The sequence below is a fragment of the Quercus robur genome, chromosome 10 (assembly GCF_932294415.1).
Source record: "Quercus robur chromosome 10, dhQueRobu3.1, whole genome shotgun sequence".
NCBI classification, from domain to species: domain Eukaryota; kingdom Viridiplantae; phylum Streptophyta; class Magnoliopsida; order Fagales; family Fagaceae; genus Quercus; species Quercus robur.
The window spans coordinates 48,354,662-48,370,311 of record NC_065543.1 but is presented as its reverse complement, the minus strand read 5'-3'; the positions used below and the strand labels follow the sequence as shown (position 1 = coordinate 48,370,311).

General features: G+C 35.2%; 1 protein-coding gene and 1 long non-coding RNA gene across 7 annotated transcripts; both read left to right on the top strand.

The window, feature by feature from the left end:
- Positions 1-1,960: 1,960 nt before the first annotated feature.
- Positions 1,961-9,982, top strand: LOC126701604 (amine oxidase [copper-containing] zeta, peroxisomal-like). 6 transcript variants are annotated; one of them, XM_050399820.1, is made up of 12 exons: positions 1,962-2,522; positions 3,330-3,439; positions 3,530-3,835; positions 4,801-4,913; positions 5,022-5,352; positions 5,457-5,672; positions 5,760-5,996; positions 6,308-6,493; positions 7,246-7,386; positions 8,228-8,496; positions 8,965-9,046; positions 9,438-9,982. In XM_050399820.1, the coding sequence occupies exons 1-12, from the start codon at positions 2,279-2,281 to the stop codon at positions 9,570-9,572; spliced, it is 2,370 nt and encodes a 789-aa protein (XP_050255777.1). In that variant the 5' UTR covers positions 1,962-2,278; the 3' UTR covers positions 9,573-9,982. The 6 variants fall into 6 exon arrangements, 3 of the variants coding, with proteins under 3 accessions (XP_050255778.1, XP_050255779.1, XP_050255777.1); XR_007647428.1 differs by lacking the exons at positions 8,965-9,046; positions 9,438-9,982 and adding an exon at positions 7,706-7,827 and having other exon boundaries at positions 1,961-2,522; positions 8,228-8,374; XR_007647429.1 differs by lacking the exons at positions 8,965-9,046; positions 9,438-9,982 and adding an exon at positions 7,662-7,755 and having other exon boundaries at positions 1,961-2,522; positions 8,228-8,374.
- Positions 9,983-13,400: 3,418 nt separating this feature from the next.
- Positions 13,401-14,856, top strand: LOC126701607 (uncharacterized). The gene is made up of 3 exons (XR_007647442.1): positions 13,401-13,877; positions 13,964-14,006; positions 14,681-14,856. It is a non-coding gene; the product is annotated as an uncharacterized LOC126701607 (long non-coding RNA).
- The last annotated feature ends 794 nt before the right edge of the window (positions 14,857-15,650 follow it).

The window sequence follows — 15,650 nt, the reverse complement described above, 5'->3', positions numbered from 1 at the left end:
AAATAATACATAATATCCACTCTTAACTTATCATTAAAATATAAGAACTTATAACAAATAAGATAATGAAAAACCGCCCATAGATTGGAGTATAGGTAGGGCTGTATAAACTATAATTTAATTCAATCAAATTAGTGCATACGGATTGAAGTTAATCTATTACTTAATCCAAATGAAGAATCCTCCATTTGAATCCTATATTTTGTATTTAGAATTGAAGTTAGGCTATAATTTAATCCAATTGAGATAGTGCGTACGGATTCCCATTTTATGAGCCAGTCTAGGTTAGTTACTTGGTGAACAAAAGTGGCTATGATCATGTACTTGTGCTCCTATATATTCTCTTAAGTTCGGTTTTTTTATTTATAAACTCTTAATTTTTTATTATTATTAAAAAGGCAGTGATAAACTCATAATTGGCTCAATTTACGGAGGTTGTGCCTACCTTAAATACGAACCCCAACTTCAAAGTGAACTTTCAAAATGTCAATGAATGATCCCTTGACTCGGGCTCTGTGCTTTGGTCACACCAAAAAGCAAAAGAGTAAACATCAAATGCAATAATTCTAATAACTTTGGCCTATAGCTACTGTACGAAAAAAGTGAGGGCCAGCCAAGACATATTACAAAAAGGGTGTCCTTATACGTAAATAACATAAATCTATGGTTGGCCTTATCATGCTAATATCAAAAAAATATTCCTTTTTGGCCCCTAATATATGTCCATTACCGCCCTCCTTTCTAGCTGATCGCCCTATCAATCCCACCATCTACTTATCTTATTGGCCCCTCACACCCACTTCCCTTGATAAGCCCACATAACTTTACATTTATTGTTTTGTATAAAATAAATATGGGTCCACTTCTTTAAAATAATAAATAAAAATGGGTCCAATTATTAACCAGTGTGAAGCATGTTGGTTTAAAGGAAAAGTTAAACCTCAAACTTTGCATATAAGATAGGGGTGCTTATTTTGTTAAAAATTTAAAACAGTAAAAAAATAATATCTGGTTACTATTCATACTCACAAAATATTGTTTAGTTGTCTTAATGTACTGTTCATGCACTGTTCATATCTTATGAACAGTACAAGAAGCGCTGGTCAAAAAAAAAAAAAAAAGGCAAAAACGCCAAACGTTGAAATGCAATCAACTATCCAAACGCATACTAAGTGACAAGAGTCGAGTTTAATTATTAAAGTTTAAGAAAAAAAATTTAATTCAAAACAATCAGAGGGAGTGTTTGGTACATGTACTTAAAAATTGAAAATTGTTGTTTGAAAATATGTGTGGAAATACATGTGAGTGAAAAAGTATATAGAAATACGTGTAGTGTTGTTTAAAAACTGAAATATACCAAACACTAAATTCAATTGAAAATTTTAATAAATTAGCATAAAATCTATTGTCATTGAATATTTAAGATTTGAACATAAACTACACCAAAAATCAACAATCATTATTTAAAAAAAAAAAAAAAATCAACAATCATTGTGAAAAGGATGTTATAAGTTAAAATTTTACCCCACACACATAAATATATATAGATACATATATATTTATGCATTAATTAATTTTTGTTACTTTTTAATGTATTGAGAACCATATAATTTCTTTCTAATCTTCCCTAAAAAAAAATATTTTTAACTGGTGGAACTACCTTTAATATATTTTAATAAAAATTTTAAGAAGTTGGATTAGTGGTTTTTAAAGTTTTGTGATATCCATAAGATAATAGGTTCAAAATCTCTCACCAATATTTTTGGATTATTTTTATGAGATTCCTTTCTATAATAACCCAGTGTGTGGGATGAAAATCATTGCATATACCCAATCAAATAGTTAGATATTCCAAGGAGCATACTTTGTTAAAAAAAAGAAAAAAAAAAAAAAAAAGCTTTAGCAATTAGTAGTGACGCACGTGTTCGTTCTATATATAAACCCCCTACCCATCTCTCTCCCTTCACGGCCTCTCTCTCTTTCTCCCTTTTATATTTTTGTTTGCTTTTCTATTGCGTCCAGATCACTCTCTCTTTCACATTTTCTTTCATAATTCTTCGTCGGTGAGCTACAAATTCTTTGAATATTCAGTGTCCAAACGAGCCTTAAGAGCAAGAGCAATACCTTTGAGAGAGAAAGAGAGAAAGAGAGAGAGAGAGGTGGTTGTGAGAGAGAGAGAAAGCTGGGGAGAGTGTGGAGCTAGCTGCGATTGCTGTATGTCAGAGGATTGCATTGAGACCTATTGCGGTGGATTTGGAGAGCTAGTTAACCCTTTACAATGGCCTCAGTTGCGAAAAAAACGACGGTCTCTGCTTCTTGCTGTATCAACAACGATCTTTCCTCCTCATCTTCTTCTTCAATTTCTAGAGAGCCTACGGCGGCGGCTGCCGCTCCGATCTTGGCCAATGCACCGGCGGCGGCTCCCGTCTCGGCTTCTGCCTCCGCCAATGCCGTCCAAGATTGGACCGTCGCCTCCTCCGCCGATCGCCGAGACGATAAGCCCGCGCCTGCCTCCTCCAAAGGTTCTCTCTTATTTTCTTCAAAGATGAGATTTTTGAAACGTTTTTTTTCATGTTTGAATTGAGCGAGCTTCGTTTCTGTATATATTTTTGTGTTCTGTATTTTATTTTGTCTTTTAATGAGGTTTTGTGTAGAGAAGAATAGTGAAAGATCAGAGAGAGAGAGAGAGAGAGAGAGAGAGAGAGTTTAAGATAGTTTGGTGGTAAAGTATTGCCTGAGCTTAAACTAACATATCCATTTCAGTTTTGCAATTTTTATTTGGTTAGTGGAACTTTTTTTTTTTATATTTCTGCAAAGAATTATATCATGTAAATATTTGGATTAAAAAAAAAAAAACTTTTATTGTTTTATGTACAATTAATAACTTTCATCTAATTGTCTTGGTTGATTCTTTTTGAAAGTCTATTAATGTGTTTTATGCTTCTGATTTTATTTTGAATAATATATATATATATATATATATATATTTTAGGCACATTTTATGAATAGTAAATGCTCAATAATGGATTGCAATGTACACTTATTTTGAAGAAAAATAAATTCGTTAATAATTTGTTCGTTTCTACTCAAAAATTCATTCTGATTGAGTGTGCTTTTCATGATGTTTAACTTGTGGTCTTAGGCCACTCGTTAACAAAAGCCTATAATTATTCTAGCGTAAAAGCTGATGAGTGATGGACCATTTTCCTGGATGTTATTGAATTGCGTGCTGCATTACCGGGCTCCTTTATTTTAGTAACTGTGAAAACTGAACCTTTGTTCTTTTCTGCTTTTTTAATCACTTTATTTTGTTACATTTGGTTCTGCAGCGATCCCACTAATGCTGAGGGCTCAAACAAGTCACCCTTTGGATCCTCTATCTGCCACTGAGATCTCTGTGACAATTGCAACCGTCAGGGCAGCTGGTGCCACACCTGAGGTTGTTGATTAGGAAGATGTGTTTGTTATGTATATTAATGTATTTGATTTTGCTTTTGAAGTGGTGAAATAATCAATATTCCCGTTTCAGGTCAGAGATAGCATGCGCTTCATAGAAGTAGTTCTGGTTGAACCAAATAAACATGTTGTTGCTTTGGCAGATGCGTATTTCTTTCCCCCTTTTCAACCATCTTTAGTTCCGAAAACCAAAGGCGGGCCCATAATCCCTACCAAGCTCCCTCCAAGGCGAGCAAGACTTATTGTCTACAACAAAAAGTCAAATGAGACAAGTGTATGGATTGTCGAGTTATCAGAAGTACATGCTGTAACCCGTGGTGGACACCATAGGGGAAAAGTAATTTCATCACATGTTATTCCGGATGTTCAGCCTCCAATGGTATGCTTTCTTTAATCAAATTTTATCTTGTACTCTATACTTGCAGGTTTTGTTGCCATATAGGCTAAAAATAATAACATAAGATTAGAGTTTGAAATATTGGATAACTTACAATCAACTGAACTTTCTGTCACTGAGGAACATGCAGAATGAAAGGAAAAGCATTACAATTGTTGCCACCTTCTCTTTTCCCTCTTTTTTTTCTTTTCCTTCTTTGCTCAATATGTAATATGTAGAAGAGCTATGTTGCTAGTATTCAACAAAAATGCTAAATATTAGATCAAAATTATTTTGCTCATTTATAATTGATCATTTTCTTCTTAAGTAAAGCTTGAGAGGTATAATTTAGACTAAGAAATAGCATGCGATTGTTACTTTCTGTTTTGTACTGCTACAAAGGTACTAAGTATTAAATTACTTATGTATTATAGTTGAATTCGGTTCATATGTGTACTAAAAACCTTATAAAACCATAAAAAGCATCTCTTAAGAGAAAATTGGCAGTTTATCTTTTCTAAACTTGTTGTATGTGTACTAAAAACCTTATAAAACCATAAAAAGCATCTCTTAAGAGAAAATTGGCAGTTTATCTTTTCTAAACTTGCTGTAGTTTGAAAACAGATTTTTTGCTTCATAGAGTAATCATACCTCAGAACCTGTAAGATAAGTTTCATATTAGAAGTCAACCAATGGGCATGGGTTGGATTTTGCAATATTAAGCTTTCTTAATGCAAATCAAACTGAAAAACCCACCAAAAAGGATAAAAGAACATCAATTTGGTTGGGTTTTGTTTCACATGGGTTGGCTCTAAAATCTAAACTGCGCACCCTAGTGACATTTTTACTCTGAAAAATTGCTGTTCCCAATCTTAGATCCTGGCGTTTTCTGGAAGAGATTTACTACTTATTTAAAATTGTTATTTGGATACTTACTTTTTAAATTTTATTTGATTCAAATAAATCAGGATGCTGTGGAATATGCTGAATGTGAAGCTGTTGTGAAAGACTTCCCTCCATTTAGGGAGGCAATGAAGAGGAGGGGTATTGAAGACATGGATCTTGTGATGGTTGATCCATGGTAGTCCAAATTCTGAACCCAGTGGTTTCTGCTGATGTTCTATATAGATAAATAATTAATTTGTGGCATGCTCTGTTGTTAACTTTGCCTTTACATACACCAATGCAGGTGTGTTGGTTATCACAGTGAAGCTGATGCTCCTAAACGAAGACTTGCTAAACCACTTATATTCTGTAGAACTGAGAGTGACTGCCCAATGGAAAATGGATATGCACGCCCAGTTGAGGGCATCCATGTACTTGTTGATATGCAAAATATGATAGTAATTGAGTTTGAAGACCGTAAACTTGTTCCCTTACCCCCAGCTGATCCATTGAGAAATTACACTGCTGGTGAAACCAGAGGTGGTGTTGATCGAAGTGATGTAAAACCTTTACAAATTGTCCAGCATGAAGGTCCAAGCTTCCGTGTTAATGGCTACTTTGTAGAATGGCAGAAGGTAGATTTTGTTTTTTTTTTTTTTTTTTCATTTTGGGTCATTAATTTATATCAAAGTTCAGAAACTTATGCAGAACATTCTTCTTATTTTGTTGTGGTTGGCAGTGGAATTTCCGCATTGGTTTCACTCCTAGAGAGGGTTTGGTTATATATTCTATTGCATATGTTGATGGTAGTCGAGGTCGAAGACCTGTGGCCCACAGGTTGAGTTTCGTGGAGATGGTTGTGCCTTATGGAGATCCAAATGATCCCCATTACAGAAAAAATGCCTTTGATGCAGGGGAAGACGGCCTTGGAAAAAATGCACACTCACTTAAGAAGGTTTAGAATTGTAATTCATTATATTTGATTTTTGACTACTTGCTGTCCCATGGAATTTAATGTGTGAAACAAAACTACCACTCACAGGGGTGTGATTGTTTGGGATATATCAAATACTTTGATGCCCACTTTACAAATTTTACTGGCGGTGTTGAAACAATTGAAAATTGCGTCTGTTTGCACGAAGAGGATCATGGAATATTATGGAAGCATCAAGACTGGAGAACAGGCTTAGCGGAAGTTCGAAGGTCTAGACGATTATCAGTGTCTTTTATATGTACTGTGGCTAATTATGAGTATGGATTTTACTGGCACTTTTATCAGGCAAGTTGAAGACTATTTTGTTTGTATGTAATAGTATGCATTCATTTCTATAACTGTCAATTTGCTGGCCTGGAAAAAGTTTTAGATAAAAAAAATGTATAGGCTCCCTTCATAATTATAATAGGATTCTACCTATCATTAATGGTTAACGCATTCTGCCTTTACTGTCCTCAGGGCAATTTCAAGGTTTTCATATATTGAAACTTCTTTCGGCTTCCTATGTAGGAGCATCTGTTTATCTCATTTTTTTCTTTAAAATAGTGGTAACTGATTGTCAGCTCTCTTAACTTGTATGTTATATGCTGTTACAGGATGGAAAAATTGAAGCTGAAGTTAAACTCACAGGAATTCTCAGCTTAGGAGCATTGCTGCCTGGAGAATTTCGAAAGTATGGTACAATGATTGCCCCAGGTTTATATGCACCTGTTCATCAACACTTTTTCGTTGCTCGTATGGACATGGCTGTTGATTGCAAACCTGGTGAAGCTTTCAATCAGGTACACTGCTTTGATGCTTAAGAATAGCATAGGATCTTAAGATGCTTAAGAATTAAGTAGGGGATCATCTTTCCCACAATTATTTCTCTGTCACATCATCAGTAGCTGAGACAGAAGGTTTGGTGGCCTGGAAGCATTAGGAGGGCAGCATTTAAGGTGCTATTTGTGTGTGTGTAATTTTCAATAATGAAGACCAAAAATAACAATAGTAGTAGTTAAAAAGGACTTGTCAATTAAAGAAGTAACAAAAATTGTGATTTTGGATAGAATAGAATGGAGGAAAAGAATATGGATAGAATAGAATGGAGGAAAAGAATACATATGGCCAACTCTAACTTATTTGTGGAGGATCTATCGTCAACCATAAAAAATTTGGAACTAAGGCTTTGTTGTTGTTGTATCATATTTAATAAGGGGAACCTTTGCAGCAACTCTTTAAGAGTTGTTCTCCATGGTGTTGGTGTGGTCCTCAAAAATTCAGAAGCCTTTAACGTGCAATGCTTGTTGGTTATTACCCATTCATTTTCTTAGAAATAATGCCTTGTAATCCATAATCTATAAAGGCTGGAAATAGTCCATGTAAGTTGTAGAGGAGGATGTCTGTTAGAAACAAGGACTTGATTCCTAGAAATGAAATTATCTCTAATGGATTCTTGTCCTTGATTAATATTTGGTTAACATGAAATGTCTAGTTGCTTCTCTGTTGTTTACCTCATAATATCATATGGTTGTTTTCTTTCCATCATTTGTAGGTTGTAGAGGTGGATGTCAAAGTTGAGGAACCTGGAGAGAACAATGTCCACAATAATGCATTCTATGCTGAAGAGAGACTGCTCAAATCTGAGTTGGAAGCAATGCGTGATTGTAGTCCTTTGAGTGCTCGCCATTGGATTGTAAGGCATCCCTATCCTAGTTATAGAGCTGTATTATTAGTACTTTCTATTCATGTGACACATCTATGGTCCATTATTCCTTGTTTGAATTCCTTTAGTTGAATGTGATTTATATCAGCACTTTCTGACACAATTTATAAGTGAGATTTATTTTGTCTAGAGCAAACTTAAAGACAAATCAATCTTGTGTTTCCTTGCATTCAAAGTGATTTTTTCCCCATCTATGTAGCATGATATAATCTGTAGGGTTTAAGAAATGACTTGTCTCATTACAGGTTTATGTGTTACTTAAACAAATTGTGTGAGCTATGTTGTGCAGACCAGAGGACTGATTGGGCTTAACACTCCATAGTTTGCTGGCAAGCCCAGGTGAAGGCCCAATCAACCAACATAAAGTAATTCATTTTTGCCTTGGGTAATAGCAATACAGTATGTTACCAGGTGCAATTATTGACATTACAAATTCTTGTAAAATATGTTGGTCCATTTAGCATTTAAATTCTAGGTAATAATATATGACAGAATTGTATCAGTTGCGGTTGTTGTCATAATAAATGCATGTAAAATATTATTCTACCTTATTGATTTTACTGACTAAATACTAGATAACAGCATGGCATCAAGCACAAGTAGTCATAGCAATTGCTTGTAAAATGTTTTAGTCCAGCTGTTTGACCCAGCTGACCAAATGAGCTCGTTGAGCTTAAATGGGGTTTGGAACTTTTTCTGCACTTGCTCTAAGTCTGGGCTGACATAAATTTCACTGAAAAACTCTTGCATAATTTTTTCATAGAGTTGCTTAGTCCCTATGATTGACAATGTGTGCAATTTTACACTCCAGGTAAGGAACACAAGAACTGTTAATCGCACTGGACAGTTAACGGGTTATAAGCTTGTGCCTGGTTCGAACTGCTTGCCGTTAGCTGGTGCGGAAGCTAAGTTTCTCAGAAGAGCTTCTTTCTTGAAGCATAATCTTTGGGTTACACCATATGCTCATGATGAAATGTTTCCTGGAGGAGAGTTCCCTAATCAAAATCCACGTGTTGATGAAGGATTGGCTACATGGGTTAAGCAGAATCGATCTCTGGAAGAAACAGATGTAGTTCTATGGTTTGTCTTCTCTCTCTTTAATGTTATAGAAGCAGCTCTTCCTGTGTGAATAAGCCTCTATGTTATATTCTCTTTCTTTCTTTTTTTTCTTTTTTTTTTCTTTTTGTGTGTGGAGAAGATCTATATTATATTCCATACGCATACTTTTTCATCTCATACAATTTCTGGTTTCAGGAATTTGCCTAAGATAGAATCATAGAAAGCTACCAATGTTGTTTAATGTTGATTTTTGCATATTGTTGCTTTTGGAAAAGTACTAACATGAATTGTCTCTAAACTTTACCCCTTTGTTCCTATATAAGTGACATTTCCTTTAAAATATGATCGAGAAAGTTCACCAATTGTAATATTTAAATATGTTTTTCCTTTTTATTCCCTGCATTCTTCTTTCTGTTTCTAGGTCCAATTCAGTATCATGCCTGATTGCAATTTTTTCTGCTAGTTAACAAGTAATTTCATTAAATGCAGGTATGTATTTGGAATCACACATGTCCCTCGGTTGGAAGACTGGCCTGTAATGCCGGCGGAGCGCATTGGTTTTATGCTTATGGTATAACTTATTAATCTAACTTTTCCCTTCAATTTTCCTTTTTTTAGTGACACTCATATATACAGCATGGTCTTAAGGATACTAGCCCACATTTATTTAAAATGGTTGTATATGCAGAATTGATGTAAATATGGCACTTTCTTGTTAGTAGAGTAATCTGAAATCCAAACCTATAAAGGAACAATTTTGGATCACTATATGCCACTTTGTTAATTATAGTATGCCACATTTTCTATTTATAACCTTCTTCTAGAAGTGCAACTAGTAGCTGCTTTATTCCGCACATAAATGTGGATATTTTATGTCAATTCTCTTTCTGATCATGCTTCCCGAATCGTCCTTTATGTGGTCTCATACTTGATACTGATTCTGATGGTGTTTGTGGATGCAGCCTCATGGGTTCTTCAATTGCTCGCCTGCGGTAGATGTTCCTCCCAATGCCTGTGAATTGGAAGCCAAAGACAATGATGTCAAGGACAACGGGGTAGTCAAGCCAATTCAGCCTGCGCTGCTGGCAAAGTTGTAACATCTTTTCTTCCTAGTCAAATTTGTCTTCCAATTTAATAGAGAGGACAATAAGGTAGCCAAAGCCAATTCAACCTGTGTTGCTGGCAAAGATGTCAAAGTCTTTACTTCCAAGTCAATTTGTCTTTCAATTTCATAGAGAGATGTCATAATGGTTCTTCCCGCTTCCTCTGTCTAGTCTTACCTTCCAAGTTAAGCTGATGAGTTTATCCCCACCACCCTCAATGTAGAATTTCAAATAATTTACAGACTACTTCAATCTTTTATAAATCAGAAAGCCATTCGTGCTATGTGATTTCGATTTGCCTTTTTACTTAATGACTATGGTCTTAAATGTAGACTAGCATGTAACCTGTGCAATGCACAGGATTTATTAAACGTTATTAATATTTTTTTAAATCTAGATTGTCACTTGTCAGTCCATTGAAAAACTTCTATCTATAATCTTACTCTATGGTTCAGACTGTTAAACATGTAGATGCATGGTAAGTATGTTATCTTAGAATTATACGGCGACAGTTGGGAGTGGGTGAATTAAAAAGATTTGAATGAATAATTTAATATGCTTAAATATGTGCACAAGTTTAGCAAAACATTTTCGTGTGAAGGAAAAAGGGAATAAAGGGAAAAAGGACACGGAAATTTCCTTTGCTTTCTTATAAGTCGAATGATTCATGAACCATTATTTCCCTTTCGGCCAATCATTATCTTCTTTCTTGTTCTATAATATTTTCCTTAACCCAAAGATTCGTATACATGTACGATCCTTGTCATCAGGCCGACCCTAGGCCGAGGCCATGGCCTAAGGCCCCATAACAAAGAAAGGCCCCCAAATTAATATGGGGCTGTAAGAGCATTAGCATCAGCAGATGCTAAAGCCATATCTAAGGGTATTTTAGCATTTTAAGCTTCAAAACATGCTACATCCCGGAATGCTAAAGGCAAGTATTGTAAAAAATTTACAATACTTGCTACAGTGCAATTCTATCTTTAGAATTGCACTGTAGCAGAATTCTAAACATAATAATAATATTTTAATCTATTTTCCCCCGAAATTTCTCTCTCTCCCTCATTATTTCTGTTTTCTTCTCTCTCTCTTCCTTTCTCTCTTTCTCATCTGCTCTCTCCTCTCACCGAACATCTTCCTCCTCCCACCATCAACATAACACATCACAGTGGAGGAAACATTGATCTGGGTTGATCAACGATGGAGGAAACGTTGATCTAGCGGCGGCAGTGGCGGCGGTTTCTGGGTTTTGATCGGGCTTGATTTGGGTTTTTTTTTTTTTTTTTTTCCTGTTGTGATCGGGGTTGATCGGCGGTGTCTGGGTTTTTGTTCCGGTGGGATTTTGATGGTTGATTTGGGTTGATCAACGCGGCGGTGTCTGGGTTTGGGTTGATCATCGCGGCGGTGTCTGGGTTTTGATCGGGTTGATCTGGGTTTTTTTTTTTTTTTTTTTTTTACTGTTGTGATCGGGGTTGATCGGCGGTGTTTGAGTTTTTGTTCCGGTGGGATTTTGGTGGTTGATTTGGGTTGATCAAGCGGCGGTGTCTGGGTTTTGATTGGGTTGATCTGGGTTTTTTTTTTTTTCCTGTTGTGATTTGGGTTGATCGGCGGTGTTTGGATTTTTGTTCCGGTGGGATTTTGGTGGTTGATTTGGGTTGATCAAGCGGCGGTGTCTGGGTTTTGATTGGGTTGATCTGGTTTTTTTTTTTTTTTTTTTTTCTTGTTGTGATCGGGGTTGATCGGCGGTGTTTGGGTTTTTGTTCCGGTGGGATTTTGGTGGTTGATTTGGGTTGATCAAGTGGCGGTGTCTGGGTTTTGATTGGGTTGATCTGGTTTTTTTTTTTTTTTTTTTTCCCTGTTGTGATCGGGGTTGATCGGCGGTTTCTGTGGTGGTGTGGTGATTGATGATGGTGGAGCCGTGGAGGTGGTGGTGTGGTGATTGATGATGGTGGAGCCGTAGAGGTGGAGGTGTGGTGTGGTGTGGTGTGGTGGTGGTGGTGGTGGTGGTGGTGGTGGTGGTGTGGTGATTGGTGATGGTGGAGCCGTTGGAATCTGAAAAAATGTGACGGTTGGAAAGTAGTAGTAGAGAAAGATTAAAAAATAATATTTTAATAAGAATAGAGTTTTGGGATGTGGAGGTATTGTAAAATAAGATGGTATAATGATAAAGTGAGTTTTTAGAATGGTAAAATAGGATAGCATTAGCATTTTCCAATGCTAATGCTCTAAGGTTTCTTTTTTTTTAAATGAGTTACTTGTACCTTTTCTTAAAAAAATAAAATAAAATCTTATAGGTCTTATAAATTGATATTCACCGATTACAATTAGTAATTTAATACTTTTTTTAATTAAAATGTTACATTAGTTTGTAAGTTTTTTATAGTAAAAATTTGTAGTTACTTTAGCATCTTTTCCACACATAAAAAAATTATGAATTAATAGAAATACAATACAATCACCAATTCACCATTAAGTGAACGAAAAATGCTAAAATTAATACAAATTTTATGACAAAAAACTTAACTGATGTGGCAGGAATATAGTTGGTGCCACCCAAACAATATAATAAATGAATGTTTTGAATAACTTTTTTTATTAGTGACAAGTCAATTTGTAAAACCTATATAGTAAGTATCTCTAGCTCACTTTGGGTGAATTAGACTTATCAATTAGTAAGAATTAATAATAGATTCGAAATAAAAAATTATAATATAAAAAATAAACTAAATATTATTTAAGTGATATTTTTTATTTATAAGATTTAAGTGATATTTAGATATAAAAAGTTCTCTTTAAAATTTTCATTTTAGGTCTTAAACTAACTTGAGCTGGCCTGCTTGTCATAAGATTTTTTATTTTATTTTTTTTAACCTGTTTGCTTTTCAAGGATTATCATTCATAGATGCTGACACCTCATGCCATTAAAAATTATAAAAATTAAGAGTAATTTTAATAATTTTTAGGTACTCTCAAAGCACAAAGAATGATGCTCCATCTTTTTATATTTATGGTGGAATCCACTACAAACATGAGAGTAGGGAGCACCATTTCACCAACCCTCGAAAATATTTAAGAATTTTTCAAAAAATAAACGTGCAAAATGATGTTTAACACTACACAGCATAGATTTATTTACTTTATTCATTCCCTTTAGCTCATGAGGATGTTCCATTATATAAAGTATACTTTCCAAAAATTAATATAGTAAAATTTAAGGGACCTTGAAATCTTCGCCCCAAATTTTAGAGCACTTTTCTTCCTAGAAACTAGTCATAGTTGATTTGTCGTCACTCTTTGTTCACATTTTTTTAATATACCCAGACCAAACATCCCCTTAATTAAATAGAGAATTATAAATTATTAGTTTACTATTTATTAATCACACACAAACACAAACGCAAACAACTTGGTTTCTATACTTTCTATTATTAGGGGATGTTTGGTAATATTGTTCTAATAACGTTGTTTATATTTTTTGAAAATACATGTGGGTGAAAAAGTATGTGAAAATACGTGTAATGTTATTTAAATACTGAAAACTTTTGTTTGAAATACACTACCAAACAACAGTTTGTCACTGCTAGTCTGCCACTGAAACACTTAGAGGGTGTTTGGATTGGGAGCATCTCAAAACTGAAAAATCATAACTCAAAACACATAACTTAAACTCATCACTCATATCTCAAAACTCTATCTCACTAAAAGCCCAAAACTGAAAATTTTTGTTTGGCTCCAATATCTCAAAACCGTGCCCCACATGTCAGTACTCAACTTTTTCACTTTTTGGTGGAGCCCACGGCCTGCACAGGTGAGAAGGGCAGTTTTCTCTCGTGCATGTCCTCTTCTCTCTCTTTTCACCCAAAATACTGTTTTGTCTTCCTATGTACACACAATCACCGAATGTTAGAACAAAGACCATTGTTTTTTCCTTTTCCTTTTCCTTCTCTACACTTCTGCCTCCATATCCCAAAGACCCATTGCCTGCAAACAGCCAACTCGATTTCTGCTGGTGAGTTCCTTTTCCTTCTCTGTTTTATAGGCTATGGTGGACGAGATTTGCTCTTCTTCCTCTGTCCTGAAAGAACCCCTAAATCCCCCAATTTTGGTTGAAACCCATCTCAATCAAACACCTTTCTCCGTTTCTTCTAGGCCAATCGTTTGTAGTAGTGCCCAAACCCCATGGGTTTTTCCTTTCCTTTTCAACTCTAGGCCTTTGTTGTGTCTGATTTCCACTTCTTAATCTGCCCCCAAAGAACCTGAAAATCAACCAATGGGTTATCCATCTTAACAATATAATAGGTATATTTATTCTCCCCACTCATCTATTTTCCCTCCATTTATTTATTTGTTACTACTAACTCTATGTTTTATTTTCGTTTGTGTAGGATTGAGTTTGCTTAGCTTAGCTTTTTGAGAGTATAAGCTGAGGTGAGCAATTTGGATATTTGGTTTCTTCTTAATTTTGAGTTTGCTTGTGGTTGTGATCTGTTTAGTTAATACAAATTTTTGTTTATGATCAGAGATATTACACCTGAATTCGAGTCAAATGCAACTGAAATTGTTATCTTGCTATTAATTTGAATTGGTTGTGATCTGTTAAATACATCTAAATTGGTTGTTATCTGTTATGTTTGATAAAGAGTGCAAGGTGTGGAAACTTTAAACTTGCTGCTTTGGCTTGAGTTCTTTGGATCAATTCTCTCTCTAATATTGGTGCACTGCTGCAAGATATATTACTTTGTAAAATTATTTGATTTAAAATCTGTACTCAAAAAACAATTTTGGCTTGGTTGAATACTTGTCAACATAGCCTGGGGTTGCATTTCATGGATGGTTTTCATGTTATTGCATTCTACTGGTTGTAGACAAAATAAGTATTTTACTCAGAGCACTGATGTTTTGAGTAAGCTGTTTGGTGTTTTTGAACTTGTTAAAAATGGTTCCATGAGTGGAGAGGATAAGTGTGGCATTTATTGGTGACAGGACAGGGTATCTAGCCATGATGTTGATATCCAATTTGCTTTCACCATTCTATTTTTTGTGCAAGTTTTCTTTTGTAGTTGAAGTACCAGAATTCTTATAAGATGTTAATTTCTATGCAGGAGGAACAATAGCCAGAAGATAATGACTGAAAGTGAATGCATTTTGACTTCTACGTGGGTCGTTCAATTGGAATGGAATGTGGATTGTTTGTGTCCATACTCTTACAAGTGGTGCTTTTTGAAACAGCAAAAACATTTGGCTTTGTTGTTGCTATGATATCTTATTACTTTCTTAATTAAGACTTTATTAGAAGCTTCATGTTTAGTTATGGTATTTTTAGTTATGTTGGTGTGCATGTTATGGGTTGCGATGAGTGAATGGGGAAGTTGGGTTATGAGTAATGTCATCTGAAGGAAGAGAGCAAAAAATGAGGGAAAAGGTAGTGTAAAACTCAGTGCTTAAGCTAGGGAGAAGCCGAAAAAAGGGAGAGTTCCAACAGTTTGAAGGTGATGTGACTACACACTACATCGGGTCCCACATAGTTGAAACTAATAACGAAAATGCCATCAAACTCAGTTTTTAAAAATTGAAAACACCAGTAAACCTGTTCTCAGTTTTCATTCTTATATTTCAAAATTTTGAGTTATCAGTTTTGGAAACAAAGAATGAAAACAAAGCCAAACAAAATTTCACTCAATGGGGCCCACGAAATTTGAGTTTTGAGTTATATAACTCAAAACAACCCAATCCAAACATCCTCTTATTCATTCCTTTCCTTATCTAATGGCTGAGGAAATGAGTCTGCAGGAGGTACTCTCACTGCCAATCCTACTAGCTGATCAAGTGAGCAAGTCAACTCAAGAAGCCTAGTCATCAAAACTCGAGTGTCTCGACTTAGCAAAACAAGTCGATCGACTCTCACAGATGCTTCGATCCATAGTTCGACTCCTATTAACAACTTCTCAATCTCACCACCAAACTCTGTAAAAGCAGCCCATCCATCGAATCGTCTCTGACGTGGTGAAGAATCTCGATCGAGCCCTAACTTTGGTTCGAAAATGTAAGCACAATGGTGTACTTCGACATGAA